The sequence below is a fragment of the Andrographis paniculata genome, unplaced genomic scaffold (assembly GCF_009805555.1).
Source record: "Andrographis paniculata isolate CXL003 unplaced genomic scaffold, ASM980555v1 Contig87END, whole genome shotgun sequence".
Lineage (NCBI taxonomy): Eukaryota > Viridiplantae > Streptophyta > Magnoliopsida > Lamiales > Acanthaceae > Andrographis > Andrographis paniculata.
Genome location: NW_026137625.1, coordinates 3226907 through 3243350, shown reverse-complemented (window position 1 = coordinate 3243350; position 16444 = coordinate 3226907). Strand labels below are relative to the sequence as shown.

Below are 16444 nucleotides of genomic sequence, written 5' to 3'. Positions count from 1 at the left end.
TTAGCAAAACTGTGGCTGGTTTCGATGTGTCTCAATTATTGGACTCGCTCACTCCCCACGCAATTTGTTCCTGTGTGTTTGTTTAAAAGATTTGGGAGAATTTCTCCTATTTATATAAATGTTTCTTTCTAAAAATATAAAATCAAATACTACTTTCGTCCGCCAGGTGACCTGAGATATGTGAGATTTGAATCCATGACCGTCCAACCCCCACACCATCATGCCGTCGCTTACGGAATAAGAATATTTTTAATATGAAATATAATGACACAAAATATAACTGTAACTTCATAGGCATCAATTCATATATGGCATCATTTATTTCAATTCAAATTTTTAACGTTTTCTAACTCAAAATTCAAACTCTCAAACAAATACACCCTTACATTGTTATAGTTAATAACTCCTGCAATGAGCAAGTACCAACAAAAGCAATGCATCATATTCGTTCCATCCCCACCAACCGTTACGTTGAAAACAATTTCTTTAATACTTCTACTACACTATCTTCGTTGCCATGCAACAATAATAAAGTACAAGAACCTATCCACAAGAGATGGTCTCGTAATTGTAAAATTACAGGTTCAAACCCCGATGTTTTTGGATCTTACTTGTTATATATATAATTCGCCTAGTATATCAGATCTAATTTACATACTATTAGATTCAGTCGAAAATTTAACTACAACGCATTCGAAGAGTAACAGCTGAAAACCAACTAATAATCTAATAAGAATGTCCTCCTACTCTCCGGCTCTGCTGTTGTCTAGCCCTACTACTACTACTTCTTCCGTTTTTGCTGCCTCCGGGCCTTGATCCTGGCCCTGTTCCTCTTGTTCGTTAGGGCATGTCGGGAGATGAGATCAACGTCCCTCATCGTATTGGCCCTACTACAACTACTACTACTCTTAGTGGCGGGGACGGGCTGGTTGTTGAGGAAGACGAGGTTGGGGAGCAGTCCGCAGACGGTCCTTCGGAGGTTGTCGTGGCTTAGGTTTGTCTGAATGGGATTCCCCACGAGGTTCAGCGCTGCGAGGGAGTTGTAGTTAGCCACCAGCTGGCCCAGCCCGAGCCCCGTCGTAGCAATCTTGTTGAAGCTGAGGTCCAACACTGTTAGCTTCAGTAGTCGATGGAGACCCTCCACTTTGCTTATTTTGTTCCCCGCTAGATACAGCTCTTTGATCGCTCTACATGTCGACACCCCTATATATATATGGACCAAATCACGAACACCCATAAATAATTATAAACCTCGTTTTTAAAAAAAAATTTTATATTAGTAATTAAAACGTCAAATAAAAATAATCTTTTAGTACAATATGTATTACTATATATATTGAAACCGGGCTTATTTGGAAAAATAGTCTTTTATTACAGATAATATATGATATATGTAATAAAGATTGTTTATTGATAATAATATAATATAAGTATAATTTTTATAAAAATAGTAGTCTAACTTTTTTTTTATTATTGGAAATATTAGAATGACTCCATTTATATAAAAACTTGACTGTGTTCTTTTCGGCTTTTCTTTGAATTCTTTGCTACTTTTAAATTTGTATTTTTTGAAAAAAAAAATATATATTTTTTATAAATCTACCGTATCAAATATTATTTAAAATTGTGAAATTTTGTAATAATTTGAAAATATTTAAAAACCTTTTATTATTTTCAAAACAATTTAAATTCTAAAATTTCAAAAACCTTTATAATCACAGATTTTGATCATAGGAATAAGTACGTACGTACGTACCTTGTCCAATACGAGAGATTCTGTTGTAGCTGAGATCAAGAACCCGAAGTCGTGTCAGTTCCCTGAGCCCCTCAATCCTCTGTATTCTGTTCCGTGACAAATTCAGCACGTGCAAACTCCCAGGCAGACATCCCCTCGCTATATGAACTGATCAAACACAATTATTTACAACATCATATTAATCAAACTGCAAACTTTTAATACATACATACATATATACATACGTACGTACCGATGGAGTTGCCGGACAGGTCGACGGACCGAAGGCCGGAGAGCCGCGACATCGCCGGCACCGCCGTCAGTCCGGCCGCCATCATATAAGCCACTGTTGACAGCCCATTCAACGACTGCACTACGCTATTCGTGTGCAAAATCTCCTCCGTCGTGTGACGTAACGACGAAGCCCTCGCCGGCAACCTCTCGGGAGACGCCAGGAAGTCGACATGATCGTCGTCGTCGTCGAACTCTGGCTTTCGCACCGTCGAGGCTTCCTTCAACCACTCTTCCACTCGATTAAACGACGACGACGAATAAGAAGACAGAGACTCCATAGGCAGCGCAAACCACTGATTCCAAACCCGCGAACTGTAAACTGCAGTAAACGACGATTTGCTGGACTCCTTCGACGGCACAGATTCTAAGGTGTCCGAGTGGTATCCTCCGCGCTCGGTGGCTACGACGGGATCGGGTATTTGGCTCGAAGACTGCTTCTTTAGCAACACTTTGTCGGCACTAAGATGCGTCGTCATTACAGAAACAGGGCTCGAACAGGGGAATGCATTCGCCTCTGGGAGAGGGGCCGTCTCGGAAAACTCGATTCTTTTCCACCGAATTAATTCGGAGCACGGTCGATTGAGCTTTGGGGCCTTCATCCCGGAATCTTGATTCGAAGTGCCGGGATCGCTATCATGTCCGTTTTCAATCATCTCCGGGCTTTCTTCCATGTCAGTGTTATTATCCTGAGAGGTGTCGACGTCGGGGAGGCATTGATCGCCGGATTGTAGATCGAAATCAGAATTATCCTTGACGCCGGGAACGTCATCTTCGATCACCTTCACCTGACACGTGGAATTCTCCGGCACGGCAAAAGGAACCGGAACTGGAACAGTGAAAGAGCTAGTTTTCGTGTCTAAAGGTTTCTGGCCATTCTCTACACACTCAACTTTTATCTGCAGAGTTTTGCTGCTCTTGCTCTTGTTCTACAATCAAACACAGATAACAAAATGGTCTCAATCTAAGATTAAAATTTATTCACAACCGTAAACGATCATTTCACGAGAACAAAACTGTAAATTAACACATATTTGATGGAAAGTGTGAAAATATTTTGCGGAAATTGGAAAATTGCATTATATTGATCGTCAAAATATGAATAATGTATATAGTCACCGTAGAACACAAATCTAATATTAAGTATTTAAAATATGTCAACATCCCCTTAAACTCAAGTGATATAACATAAACAATGCTCTCAACTGAATTAGAATCGAAAATAATAAGACTCACAACAGAATAAAAAACGACAAGACTATCACTGAAGCCGAAAATGACATAAGTACTCTTCAAAAATTCAGAAATAATAGGGCTCTAAACAGAAACGACAAGATTCTAAACAAAAATACTAACGACTACACCTCCGTGTACATTTCAGGTTGAATATACCTAGAGATGCGAATTAATATATTGTATCTACTCCAACAGAAAAATAGGCTCTTATACAATGTAGAAATTAATTATGAAAATTTAAAAATTAAATTGTATCAATCATCAAAATAAAAATCTATTAAAAAGTAAAGCTACACTCACCATAGTGGTTTTGTTCTTCAAGGAAGAGGTGAAGCAGCAACTGAAGACGCCCATCCTAGAATCCTCTTACGAGAAAATTCCTTCGAAAGAAGTTATGGCAGCTGATCTATCATACGTCGTTAGAGCACACAGAGATTAGTTCCAGCAGGAGGACTTAATTACATTGGATTTAGCTTTATCCAATCAATCAGCAGTTTCCAACGTAAATCCGAAGAACACGAGCCCCAAATCTCCAACCCTAATTCTCCAATTCCAATTCATCAATCCTTCTCCAAAATCCTCACCTCTATAAACACAATCACAGACCATCACAGCACCAAATTACAGCCCCAATCCCTACAGAAACACCGAAACAGTTTTACCCTAAAAAGCACAAACACACAAACAACACATCAAAAGCTCTTTTGTACATATTTATATATATAGCGTAATCAAAGCGGTAGGCCAAACCAACCAGACAATTAATTACATAATATTGCAAAATTAATAATCGAGCCATGGAATGGAGCAGAGAAGTTACCAGAAACTTACAAAAACCTTGCTACGCAGTGACGTATCGTATCGTGTCGTCTTCAATTGCATTTGCCTCAGACCACAACACACGCAGTCAGAACGAACGGGCGTATATGGAAGATCTTCCCGCGTTTGTTACGCGGTGAATTGAGATCGAATATAATTAGGCAGAAATCGTTGTCAGGATTCGTAGGGATGGATGGAAGGAGGGAGCGATTCTGTACGCAGACAGAGTGAGTCCGTTAGCCACTGTACTTCCATATTTAAATATTTAACGATAATGGTGAAAGTACCCGCCATTAACAAACCCATAATTTTGGCGCGTGTAGATATACTATCCGAATGGATATAAACAAATATCGAATATTATATCTTAAAATCAAATCACCATGCTCCTGAGATTTGACAGCATATCATATCAAAGTAATAAGTAAATATTTTGGCATAATACTAAATACTTTGGTCTGATATACATAATTTGTCCTTATTTTCTATTTTCGTCCATATTTCATATAATCTGTCATTTTCCTTTTTAAAATATAATTATCCACTTTAATCATAATTTTTAAATTTTTAAATTTTAATTAAATTATTTACTTATTTTAATCTTAATGTATAATTATTTATACTAATACACTTTTTAATTACATACTAATTATATTTTAATTAAATTCTCGTATCTACGAAAATAGATCCAAAATATATGAGACGGAGGGAGTATTGCTTCTAAGGAGTCACATTTACCTTTTGCGTCGTTATACTTAACGTTAAAAATATTATTATATTTGTATAATTTTTTGTACGATATAATAAATAATATTCAAAAATTAATGCACAAAAAGTAAATGAAATCCTTAGAGCCGAACGGAAGGAGTATTACATTATAAATTAAATATTACTTAAATAAATTACTTCCAATCAAATTTTCAACGAAATTTCTAAAACAAGAGAAGAAGTACTTCATCCGTCCTACATAATTTGTCTCTATTTTCTATTTTCGTCTGTCCCACATAATTTGTCCTTTCCTTTTTTAAAATTGATTATACACTTTAATCATATTTTTTAATTTTTTTAATATTATTTAAACTATTTAATTATCTTAATTTTAATCTATAATTATATTTATTAATATATTTTTTAATTATTTATTAATTATATTTTATCTAAAAACTATCATTTTATGTAGTACAGAGGCGGTAGTTAATTTGATGCACTGTTACACGCCCGTAGATATGGAGTGGAGTGGTGTGGGGTGGAGTGGATTCCTGCACAAATAAATTTGGGGGGGGGGGGGGGGGGGTGAAGGGATTTGGGGTGGGCTCCAACCCAACTCCAAATTTTCTCTATTTTTGTAGATAAGTATAATATTATTTTATTTTTGGAGTAACATGTTACTCTATTCTAAAAATAGAGTGGAATTTTTTATATTTTTCGTATTTTTTGGGTTTATTGTGTAATTTTAATTTTTTTAGTAGATGATATATAATTTTATATTTTTAAAAAGTTGTATGTAATTTTATTTTTTTGAAAAATAATGTATAATTTTATTTTTTAAAAGTGATATAATTTTAGTTTTTGGAAAGTAATATAATTTTATTTTTTTAAAAAAATAATATATAATTTTATTTTCTAATCAAAAAATAAATTAAAGTTGGGGTGTAATTTATAAATATGAAAAATTATATAAAATAATATAAAAGAAGTTTATGATTGAAGTAAAGTTACTGTAGATCAACTGCATTTTTACTGTAATGCAAAAATAGAGTTGAGGATTGGAGATGACTAAGTCTCTGTTTTGTTACTGTTTTATTGTTGTTTGAGATTATACGTAACTACTTTTTTATCAAAATATTCTACATCATATGGAATCTATTCAAAATATTTTATTTATATTTCTCATCAATAAACAAATTTCATATATATTTTTAAAATTAATTTATTTTAATTATAGATGAGTATTTATTTATTTTTATTGTCTTACTAAAATTCTATACAAAATAATATTTATATTTTATATATTTTATTAAAAAATTCAGTTATTAAAATGATTAAATACATATTTTAAATTTTTTAACTATATATATTACATTATTAATTAAAGAAATCACTCACAACTTAATTTCTACTTAAAAACTCAACCGTTAATCAAGCACAATTTAAATAGTCATAGTTTGATTTATGTGGCAGGACCAGAGCTGTTAACGAGTTGAATCGAACAAAATTTTAAATGTTCATGTTCGTTCGTTAACGTTCATGAACAAGACTCGTGTTCGTTCATTAAGCTTTCGAGTTCGTTCGCAATGTTCAAGCTCGGCTTGTTAAGAATATTTATCGTTTGAGTTCGTGTTCGTGTTCGGCTCGATTAGACTCGATGAAGTTCGTTCGAGTTCGTTTGTCTCCCTTTTTTAATTTATATATAAATTAAAAGGAAATGAAATTATTTTACTTATTTATTTTAAATTGATATTTTATTTATTTATAAATTATAATTTTATATGTATATATAATATTTATAATAAATATATTATTTTAACGAATGTTCGCGAACAAAGCTCAGATTTGTTCGTTAATCAAACGAGTTTGTTTATGTTGTTCAACTCGACTTGTAATATTTGCGAATCGAGTCGAGTTCACGAATGGCTGAGTTCGTTTAAGCAGGAGAACACACAAAAAATAGATCACTCCTTGTGCCGACGGTGACGTGTCCCAATCGATAATGACCGTCACTATATGGTCCTAAACTATCCTCACCAAGCAAAGTGTCTCCTAATGCTAGAATTGGAAACCTCCGGGCCTACATTTTGGGTAAACTTGATTGTGAGGTTATGAGTTCAAATTTTTAACATTATTGAGTTTTGTCTCTCACTCATGTTACGCTTAGTATAATTTATTTTGTCAAATCTAATTTACTTTTAAAAAATTTTGAATTTGAATATTTATTTCATATGATATAATCAGGGATTTAATTTATATTTTAGAGGAAAATTTGTAATAAGAAGCTTACTAAACCCTTTAGTCCTAACTAAACACACATTTGTATCAAATCCTTGTAGATTAAACGGTGAGATATACCTATATGATAAGGTCGGCAACAATATATATATATTTTTTTATGAATTCTCACTCATTAATTTTTATTTTTTTTTATCATTAATTTTTTTTTTTATCATTTCTTATTTTCTTTTGATCAATTTATCTAAATTAATGTATAATTTTAAAATCTTCAATTAAATTATTATGTTATCAAACAAAATAATAAATTATCATTGTCTCATGTATTTTATTTCTCCACAATTTTATTATCTACTTTCATTTATTAATTTCATTATATATATCAAATGCACCCTTATAAGTGTACATTCCAATTACTTATTGTAATGCACTCAGATTGACTATGTTTATTTGGAATTTTATTTTAATTTATTTATATGTATTTTTATGTGATTATTTATAAAAATGTACCGAGTTTGTTTGCTTTTGGCTTCAAATTACAATCACACACGGATTGGAAAAAAATATATAGTAACGATATGTAGTATAATATTTTTAGTATGATTTTAGTATTTCAGCATATATTGTATACTGTATTGATATTTTGGTATTTATTATATTATACTTCCTCCGTCTTGTTTATAATTTTTGTCCGTCCCAAAATAATAGTCTCATTTTTATAAATAATCATATCACCAAAAAATTATCCCTATTTTTTCATTATTATTACACAATTGCCACTAATTTTTATACTAATATACTCACAAGGGCAAAAAAGTTATTAATATCAATATTTCTTAAATTTCGTGCCCAACACAATAAGATTATACTTCTTTTGAAACGGAGGGAGTATATATCAATAATTTAATATGTTAAATTTTGTAAGAAATGACTCGACGGTGTGAGGATATTTCGAAAATTGGGTACAATATTACTCTCTCATTTTCACATATTTATTGTAAATATGAAAATTTATATAAAGTATAATTAATAAATAATTAAAAAAATTATTAGTAAAAATATTTATTAAATAATTAAAATAATTATGAATTAAAGATTGAACAAATAAAAATACAAACGCAATCCAAACACACATTTTATATTTTTTGTATACTTGTAAATTGTATAGTTTTAAAATTAAAATTTACAATTTATTACTCTACCTCTTCCACTTAAACTGTTTAATCCTTTTATTTTCGTATTTATTTATTTATTTTTATTTTTATAAATATAATTATACATTTTCATTTTAATTTAATTATTTAATTATTTTAAAAATATAATTATATATTTAGGGTGTGTTTGCTTGCAAGATTTTGCAAAATTCTTACTATTCATCCAATTTTTCTCCCCCTCAAAATATTAAATCAAACACCTATTTTTTATTTTTTATATTATATTAAAAATTAATTTTACATTCAAAACATCACATCAACTCCTATTTATATCACATCGTACAACTATTCAAATGCAAGATTTTTACTATTCAAATCCCAAATCAAAATCCAAACAGTCAAACAAACACACCCCTTGATCACAATTTAAAAGCAACGCAGGGAGAGAACCGCTGGCGTGGGAGGAATATGACAGAGGTCGGTTGCAAAAACCGCAGTCCATACACTAAACATGTGAGCGACTGAAACAGAGCGCTAAATCCAACGGCTAGTTATTGGTCATTCCCGAAATCAACGGCCCATGTTTCACGACCCGGCCGTCGCGCAATCCAAGGCAGATTTTTAACCGCCCACTGTACCCCACCCCACCCCACCACACTGGTAAAATTCAGTCCGCAAGCAAAGATGAAAAGAATCACCCTTTTCCTTATGTAGAGGAAAAACAAGAGAAAAGAGGGAATCTCAGAAGAATAACCATATAAAGTCATTCATTTCGGACTCAGTGGGGCGGCCGAGAGAGAGAGAGCGCAGAGAGATGGAGAACGAGAGAGAACAGCAGGTTTACTTGGCGAGACTTGCGGAGCAAGCCGAGAGATACGATGGTGATCTTTCCATCTTTCGCTTTTTTTTTTGATTGTTTGTTTTGATATTGTTTTCGCGAATTTTATGTTCGTGTTTTGGCGTCTGTGCAATCGGTTGAGTTTTCTTCTTTCTTTTTAAACTATTGTTGTTGTGGAATCTGAAACCGTGCTAGATTTTTGGTCGGCTTTGCGCTGGTTTTAATGTCTTTTTAGTGCTTGAGATGCGGAAGGCGTTGGAGTGTGAGTCAATTTCTAGATCTGCTTGTTTTAGGGTTTCGGAATACGGCGAATGGTGGAATTTTGCTTCCAGTTATGGTGAATGTAATATGATTATCGTTTTTCCTTGTATCACTGATTTTGATTCTCAATGAAATTTATATACTTAAATCAGGTTTATGGATAGCAAAAATTAGTGTTTCCTTCACAGTTTTGTTTTCTCTATGAAGAACTAATTGCCTTGTAGACTGTTCTGTTGGTTGTCCACCTAAATCTTATCTCATATGTTGAAAAACGTGCTATCTGCCTATGTGGTGACTATTATACTCATCGTAGAAAACTATTCTTTCTTAAATAAGTAATTGAAGCATTTTGTAGTTGATTTATATTGGTGACATTTATTCGGTGAGTAATTTTCTATGGCTGTTTTGGAATCAGAAATGGTTGAAGCAATGAAAAAAGTAGCTAGGTTGGATGTGGAACTGACTGTGGAGGAGAGGAATTTAGTGTCGGTTGGATATAAGAATGTGATTGGAGCTCGAAGGGCGTCATGGAGAATTTTGTCCTCAATTGAACAAAAGGAGGAGGGCAAGGGACACGAACAGAATGTGAAGAGAATCAAGAGTTACAGACAGAGGGTCGAAGATGAGCTCACAAAGATATGCATGGACATTTTGGCAGTCATTGATGAGAACCTCCTTCCATCTTCGACAACTGGAGAATCGTCTGTTTTCTATTATAAAATGTAAGCAAATTTTACAGTTATTAACTGTAAACATTGAATTCTAAAGATGAAAAGGTGCTGTCCTGGCTTTACTTAGCTGTTTGTTTCGTTCTGTAACGATTTATGACTTCTGTGCTTTTAGTCTTTAACTTGCGATTCTTTGTCTTAGTGATATCTTAATCGTGATTTCTTGTTTTGATCTCTTTAGGAAAGGAGATTATTATCGATATTTAGCCGAGTTCAAAACAGGGGATGACCGCAAAGAAGCTGCAGATCAATCTCTCAAGGCGTACGAGGTTAATATCCCACACACTTTTAGTTTTGAATGTTTTTAACGTTGGGTATATACCTTGGATATGATCTTGTCAGAGTTTGGACATATAAAATGTGTGATTTGGGGTGTTTGATCCTCACATTTCAGGCTGCCACAAGTGCTGCTTCCACCGACCTCCCTCCAACGCATCCTATACGGCTTGGCCTGGCCCTGAACTTCTCTGTTTTCTACTACGAAATCCTGAATTCTCCAGAGAGGTTTGTTTTCAATTTAGCATAACAATTGTGTTTATCGCGTAGTTGTTAGCATATTTATGTTCAATAACTAGAGATTAATGTGCCATCGCTCACTGTACCGAAATTTGTGTTCATCGGTAATTTAACAAAAAAATCTGTAACAGGGCCTGCCACCTTGCAAAACAAGCATTTGACGAGGCAATTGCCGAACTGGACAGCCTGAATGAAGAGTCCTACAAAGACAGCACTCTCATTATGCAGCTTCTCAGGGACAACCTTACTCTATGGACGTCTGATCTTCCAGAAGAGGGAGGTATTAATTCCCGAATTCTTCCTGGTTGTTCTTGACAATGAGTTAATCATTTAACACTTTGTGAAATTCTCAAGTACCCCATTTTTGTGGTGACAGGTGAGCAATCCAAGGGAGACGAGCCGCAAGGAGAGGTAAGAATTATTCAATAGCAAAGTTAACAATGTTTCGATCAATTTTGTTCGCAAAATGTGAGGATGCATAGTAGTTTTTGCTTTTGCTTATTCCGATCAATTCTTTTGCGGTGCATTGTTGTTGTGCAGAGCTAGCTAGCTTTAGCTTCAACACCGAACCTTTGGCGCCGGCGTCCCCTGTTGTTTATTTGAATTAATTGCATGGATCAGAACATCATTTGCCTGTATCATCTTATTGCCAATTTGGTAAATTTGCTGAATTCTATTTGTTTTCTTCGATGACAAAAATGAATCGATCATGCTCATGTGTGTTGTTCTTTTTGTGTTTTTATAGGATTTGATTTTTGTATGTTGTTTTTTAAGTGAATATGGTCATAAGTTATGAGTGTGTTATTTTGTCGGCCCATTAAAGTGGTTTCACCAGACTTGAAAAACCCTGGTGCAAGCTGGTTTAAAATAGGCCAAGATTGGGTGGGTCGGAAATCGAAGGATCTGTTTGGTCATAGTTTGAAATTAATTTGAATTTTTGGTTAAATAGTATTTCCATGTTAACGTTTTTATTAGAGACAATAGCTTTGGTTTTTAGTTGAAATAGTAAAAGAAGAAAGTGGGCTTTCTTAGGTTGGTTTGTATTTTTATAATTTTTAGATGAAAATGTATTGGGTATTGATATTATGAATAGACAAAATTTGTTATAAAGGTGATGTTTGTTTTTTTGGGAAATTGAAATATTATAGTAGCACTTGAAAGAATTTCAAAGCAAATAAGCCCTTTCAATGTGTTTAATTGGTTATTTATTTATTTATGTTTTTTTACAAGAGAAAGAGTAGTTTTGTTTAAAGTTTTTTATATTTAAATTTTTATTTAAATAGTGTTTTTTATATTATACTCCTGTCTCGATTCAATATATATATATATATAATAGATTAAAAAATAAAAATATTTTATTGTTTAATCGAAATGTAAAAAAAGATTGAAAGTACAAAGAAATTAAATATTTTTGTAAAAGTCTGATATACAATTATATATTTATAATAAACATTTACTTTTTCTCACAAAAATATTGTATCAAAATTTATTTAAATAAATATTTTGAGATATTTTGGTGTCTATAGCTATTTTAAATTTAAAGTAAAAAATAATGATTTGTATTAGTATTATTTTCTTTTTTTTTGTAGAGAGTTGTGTTAAGTGTATAGGCTCCCTTGGGACAGAGGTTTTTGGGCGTTTTGAAATATTTAAACATAATAATAAAATTAATATTTGATATAATATTTTGTGTTAAAAAAATATCTGTTTTGTCCGTCAAATTAAATTGCATAGTAATAAACTTTTGTTGTAATTTTGTCCCCTAGATTTATGTGAATAACTCTTGCAAATATTTTAAAAAAGAAAAAGAAAAACATTTAAAATGAGTGATATTCGATGATAATGTAGTGTGAGACAACAAATCAATTAGATTTGAAGGACCAAAATATCTTCAAAATTGACAAGATGCATATGATGGGATAAGAAATATGTTCTTAAATAAATAGACTTTTCAAAGGCCAGCAATGCAGCTAGACGTGGAAGGAAGCCTTCTAGATGACCTAACTTATAGTATAGTATAAGGTCACTGATTCAAACCTTGTCATATTTTATATTTTTTATTTTATATTTTTGTGGATTAAATCTATCATAGGATGCACATTCAAATAGTAGTAGTTATAGAAGATTCTCGTATTATATGTGTATATATAAAATATAACAAACAATAAATAAAATTTAAACAGCAACTGTATATTGTTTATAATATTAGCGTGTATCTTAAATTTTATACTATACTATTATACTAGTACAAAATTTAATGTGTTTTTAATAATGTAGTATTTTATTTGTATTGTATAGTAAATACATAGCACAGTATAATATACACAGTAACTTGGGCAGAGGTGTGCAATAAAACACGTCATTCACGTGCCTCATGTATCTCTTCTCTGTCTGGGTCAGTCTGACTAGAGACAGCGAGGGGGGGTGGTTTGATGGTATCCACCAAATTTAAAAAAATATATTATTATTATAGATAATGCACTAATCCAAAATCATTTGTGATTATTAGTAGTAGTAGAAGCAGTAGGTTTGACCTTGGGTCTGCCAAAAAGAAAGGATTTCAAGTGGCTGTGGAACTCCTTAGGGTTCTCGTGGATGAAAGCATGCCCTGTATTCTTTATCACTACCACCTCTACTCCATTCTTGTTCTCTTCCAAATGCCTGCATCCAATTTAATTAATCAATTCAATTTGCAGATTTTGTGACATGATATATATTTGTGTATATTTTTATATATCTTAGCATATTTACAATGCATCATATATTATATTATATTATATTATATTATAATTTAATATTATTATATATTATTTTATAAAATAGGAATATGTACCGCTTGTCAACGGTTGACAGCTGATCTCAACCCAAATGAAATTGGGATATAACCAAACTCACCTCTGCAATCTGTAGGCAAGTTCAAGTGGGAATATCTTGTCTTTATCCCCCCAGATTATTAATGTTGGCTGAAATCAAAACCAGCATTAACAATCTATCATTGCCTGTCATTAATTTGGCTAATTTATTTTATTTAATTTGATAATTATATGATTACCATTTATTTACCTGTGAGATTTTTGGAAGGTCTGAAAGTCTTCTGTCCTTGGCGATTGCCCGGAGCAATTCCTTCTTCTCCTCCACATATTCGCTGCACAATTCCTGCAATTTACAAAATAAAAAATAAAATAAAATAAATTAATATTTAATTTAATATTAAAAATATTTTTATATTTATATAATTTTATTTTTTTTTATAAAAATATCGAGTATTAGAGGACAAGAAAATATTTTTGTAATTTTTTTTTTTTTGTAAGCTTGTATTAAATTTTCATATAATAATTTATATTTAAAAATAAAATAAAATAAAAAAAAACTTACATCTATGAAATCTTCAAGGAGGCAGGAGAAGATTCCCTTGGGGGGCTTAACGAAGGTATAGCCAAGAAGCTCCCTCATCTTCGCCGCCGTCTGCGGCAGCAGGATGGCGGCGGCGTCCTCCACGTCAGCCACCGGAAACAGCCCCTCCTTCAGATCTTTCTCCTCAAGGCAGACGCCGGCGCAGCAGATCACCACGCGCTCCACGCGTTCCCCAAACTGCGCCGCCATGCTGTACGCCACGAATCCGCCGTAGCTCAGCCCCACCACCGACAGCCTCCCGGCGGCGCCGTTCGCCTCGAGGGCCCGGTTCACGGACCGGGCCTGGAACGACTCGGTCCGGTCCGGGTGAACCGACCGGGACTCGCCGAAGAAGACCAGGTCCGGGACGTACACGTTGGCGTGGGGCGCCAGACACCGCACCGTGTCGCTGTACTGCCACAGCGCGTTCGCCCCAAACCCGTGGATCAACACCACGTCGGGCCGGGTCGGGTCCCGGACCTTGGGGACCCAGCAGTGCATCACGGTCCCGTCCCCCAGGTCCGTCGACACCGACCGGAGACCTGAACTCCCGAAACTGGACCGGAGGCACCGCGTCCGGGATGCTGTCAGGCTCAGACACCTGGATTTCGACATTGTCTGAAATTACGACAATGCCCCTCTCCCTCTTTGGAGGGTTGAGGAAGAAAAAAGTAGATGTTGAATTTAAAGGAGAGGAAGACAGGAGAACAATGGATTTGGGTCAGTAATAAGTAGACCATATATATATATATATCTCGACGAAATAGGGGCGATTATTTGTAAATAAAATATTTATATAAATTATAAATATAAAATTACATATATAATTTTTTTAAAGATATTATAGAAATTAAAAGAAATCTATTGGAATGAGATTGAAAGAGTATTGTTTTTTAAAATTTACAACATTCTTATGGTAGTAAAGAATAGCAATAATTTTTTTAAGGGATAGTACTATTACATTAAATATTTCATTTTTTTTAATTCAAAAACTTTCAAAATTTAAATTAAATGAGCCTTATTTAGTTTATTTATTTACTACGGATAAATCACAAATAGATCTTAAATTATGAAAAATTTCCTCTAGACTAGGGACCATCCCGGAAATTAAAATAATAAAAAGGTAAGTACATTATTGACAGAAATAATAAATAACTATCCTGTCTTCATTTTATATTTATATAATTTATTTTAATATATATATTATATATATGGTTACGTTCCCACGTGTTTTGCAAAAATTTAAATTTATTTATTAATAATATTTTTAAAAAAGAAATATTGTATTAAATATTTATTTTTTTAATTAGAAAATATTATATTAAATATATATGATGTATTCTTTTTGTAAAAAAAAACACTTTTTTAAAAAAATTAAGTAAAAATAAAAACTTATTTTTTATAGTAAAAAAAATAAAAAATGTGATATTTTTCTACTTAAAGAGAAATAGAAATAAATTTAAATGATAATAAAAAAAGATAAGAATAAAAATATGATTGGATGATAGATGGAGTAATATATAATATGGATTCATTATTTTATAGTACAACTAAATTAAATTAAATTTTAATATACTATATAATAATTAAATAAAATGTTTAATTTAATTTTTAGGAGAAAAAATATTTAAAATAGTAAAACCAATATCAAAGTTTTATTTCTATTGTTTTGGTTTGTTTTGTTAAAAAATATTTACGTTTTATTATATTAAAACATAACAACTAATACTAAAATATTTCTTAATTTTTATATAAATTAACATATCATTACAATTATAATTAATTTATTAATAAAATATAAAAAATAAAAATATTAAAATCATCTTACATACTTCATTTAATACTAAATTATCATTTCATTTTTACATAAATTAAAAACATATAATTACAAATATAATTAATTGCAACAAATAATGTGAGTTATAATATCACCCCATATATAAAAATACTATGTTGACTTAGCTGGATCAATAGTCTCATAATTAATTTATACATAGAATATAAAAAAATAAAAATATTAAAATCATCTTACATATTTCACCAATTATAATTCATACAATCTACAGTCTTATGTTGATCTTACTTTCATTAGTATCTTATAATACATAATACAAATAGAAAACAGCCGTACAAAAAAATTATACAAATATAAAAATATATTTAATATTAATACAATAACGCAAAAAAATAAATATGTCCCTTGATACGAACGAAAAGAGTACAATTTTCAATAAACGTGTATATTCTTTATATTTTAGGTATAATTTCACACTCTTCATTATCATTTCACACTTTCATTATCATTTCACATCTTAAATCATTTTTTATACCTCATATAAATATAAAAAAAAAAAAAAAAAAATCAAATCAAAACACTAAGTGCTTGTTTCTTTAGCTCAGAGTTGGGAGAGAACCCTAAACCCTAAACCCCAAACCTGGCTGTTTGTATTTTGGCGGACAAAGTCTAAAAAGGTTTTGTTTCTTTTATTTTTTTTCTTTTTATAATAAAATTTTTAAATTATAAATA

The 16444-nt window shown here is 31.9% G+C and overlaps 3 protein-coding genes across 7 annotated transcripts; 1 reads left to right on the top strand and 2 right to left on the bottom strand.

The window, feature by feature from the left end:
• Positions 1 to 9: 9 nt before the first annotated feature.
• Positions 10 to 4289, bottom strand: LOC127242682 (uncharacterized). 4 transcript variants are annotated; one of them, XM_051262329.1, is made up of 5 exons: positions 4083 to 4289; positions 3563 to 3925; positions 1989 to 2955; positions 1757 to 1903; positions 10 to 1203 (listed from the first exon to the last, which is right to left on the bottom strand). In XM_051262329.1, the coding sequence occupies exons 2-5, from the start codon at positions 3614 to 3616 to the stop codon at positions 782 to 784; spliced, it is 1590 nt and encodes a 529-aa protein (XP_051118286.1). In that variant the 5' UTR covers positions 3617 to 3925; positions 4083 to 4289; the 3' UTR covers positions 10 to 781. The 4 variants fall into 4 exon arrangements, with proteins under 4 accessions (XP_051118286.1, XP_051118284.1, XP_051118285.1 ...); XM_051262327.1 differs by having other exon boundaries at positions 3563 to 3898; XM_051262328.1 differs by having other exon boundaries at positions 3563 to 3898; positions 4094 to 4289.
• Positions 4290 to 8884: 4595 nt separating this feature from the next.
• LOC127242684 (14-3-3 protein 7) lies at positions 8885 to 11240 on the top strand. The gene is made up of 7 exons (XM_051262332.1): positions 8885 to 9062; positions 9696 to 10002; positions 10190 to 10277; positions 10403 to 10512; positions 10656 to 10804; positions 10901 to 10935; positions 11065 to 11240. Exons 1-7 carry the CDS (start codon positions 8996 to 8998, stop codon positions 11068 to 11070), a joined length of 762 nt encoding a protein of 253 aa, XP_051118289.1. The 5' UTR covers positions 8885 to 8995; the 3' UTR covers positions 11071 to 11240.
• A 1453-nt stretch (positions 11241 to 12693) lies between these two features.
• On the bottom strand, positions 12694 to 14693 carry LOC127242683 (uncharacterized). 2 transcript variants are annotated; one of them, XM_051262330.1, is made up of 4 exons: positions 13900 to 14688; positions 13588 to 13680; positions 13420 to 13487; positions 12694 to 13185 (listed from the first exon to the last, which is right to left on the bottom strand). In XM_051262330.1, exons 1-4 carry the CDS (start codon positions 14530 to 14532, stop codon positions 13017 to 13019), a joined length of 963 nt encoding a protein of 320 aa, XP_051118287.1. In that variant the 5' UTR covers positions 14533 to 14688; the 3' UTR covers positions 12694 to 13016. The 2 variants fall into 2 exon arrangements, 1 of the variants encoding a protein (XP_051118287.1); XR_007836850.1 differs by having other exon boundaries at positions 13053 to 13185; positions 13358 to 13487; positions 13900 to 14693.
• Positions 14694 to 16444: the final 1751 nt, after the last annotated feature.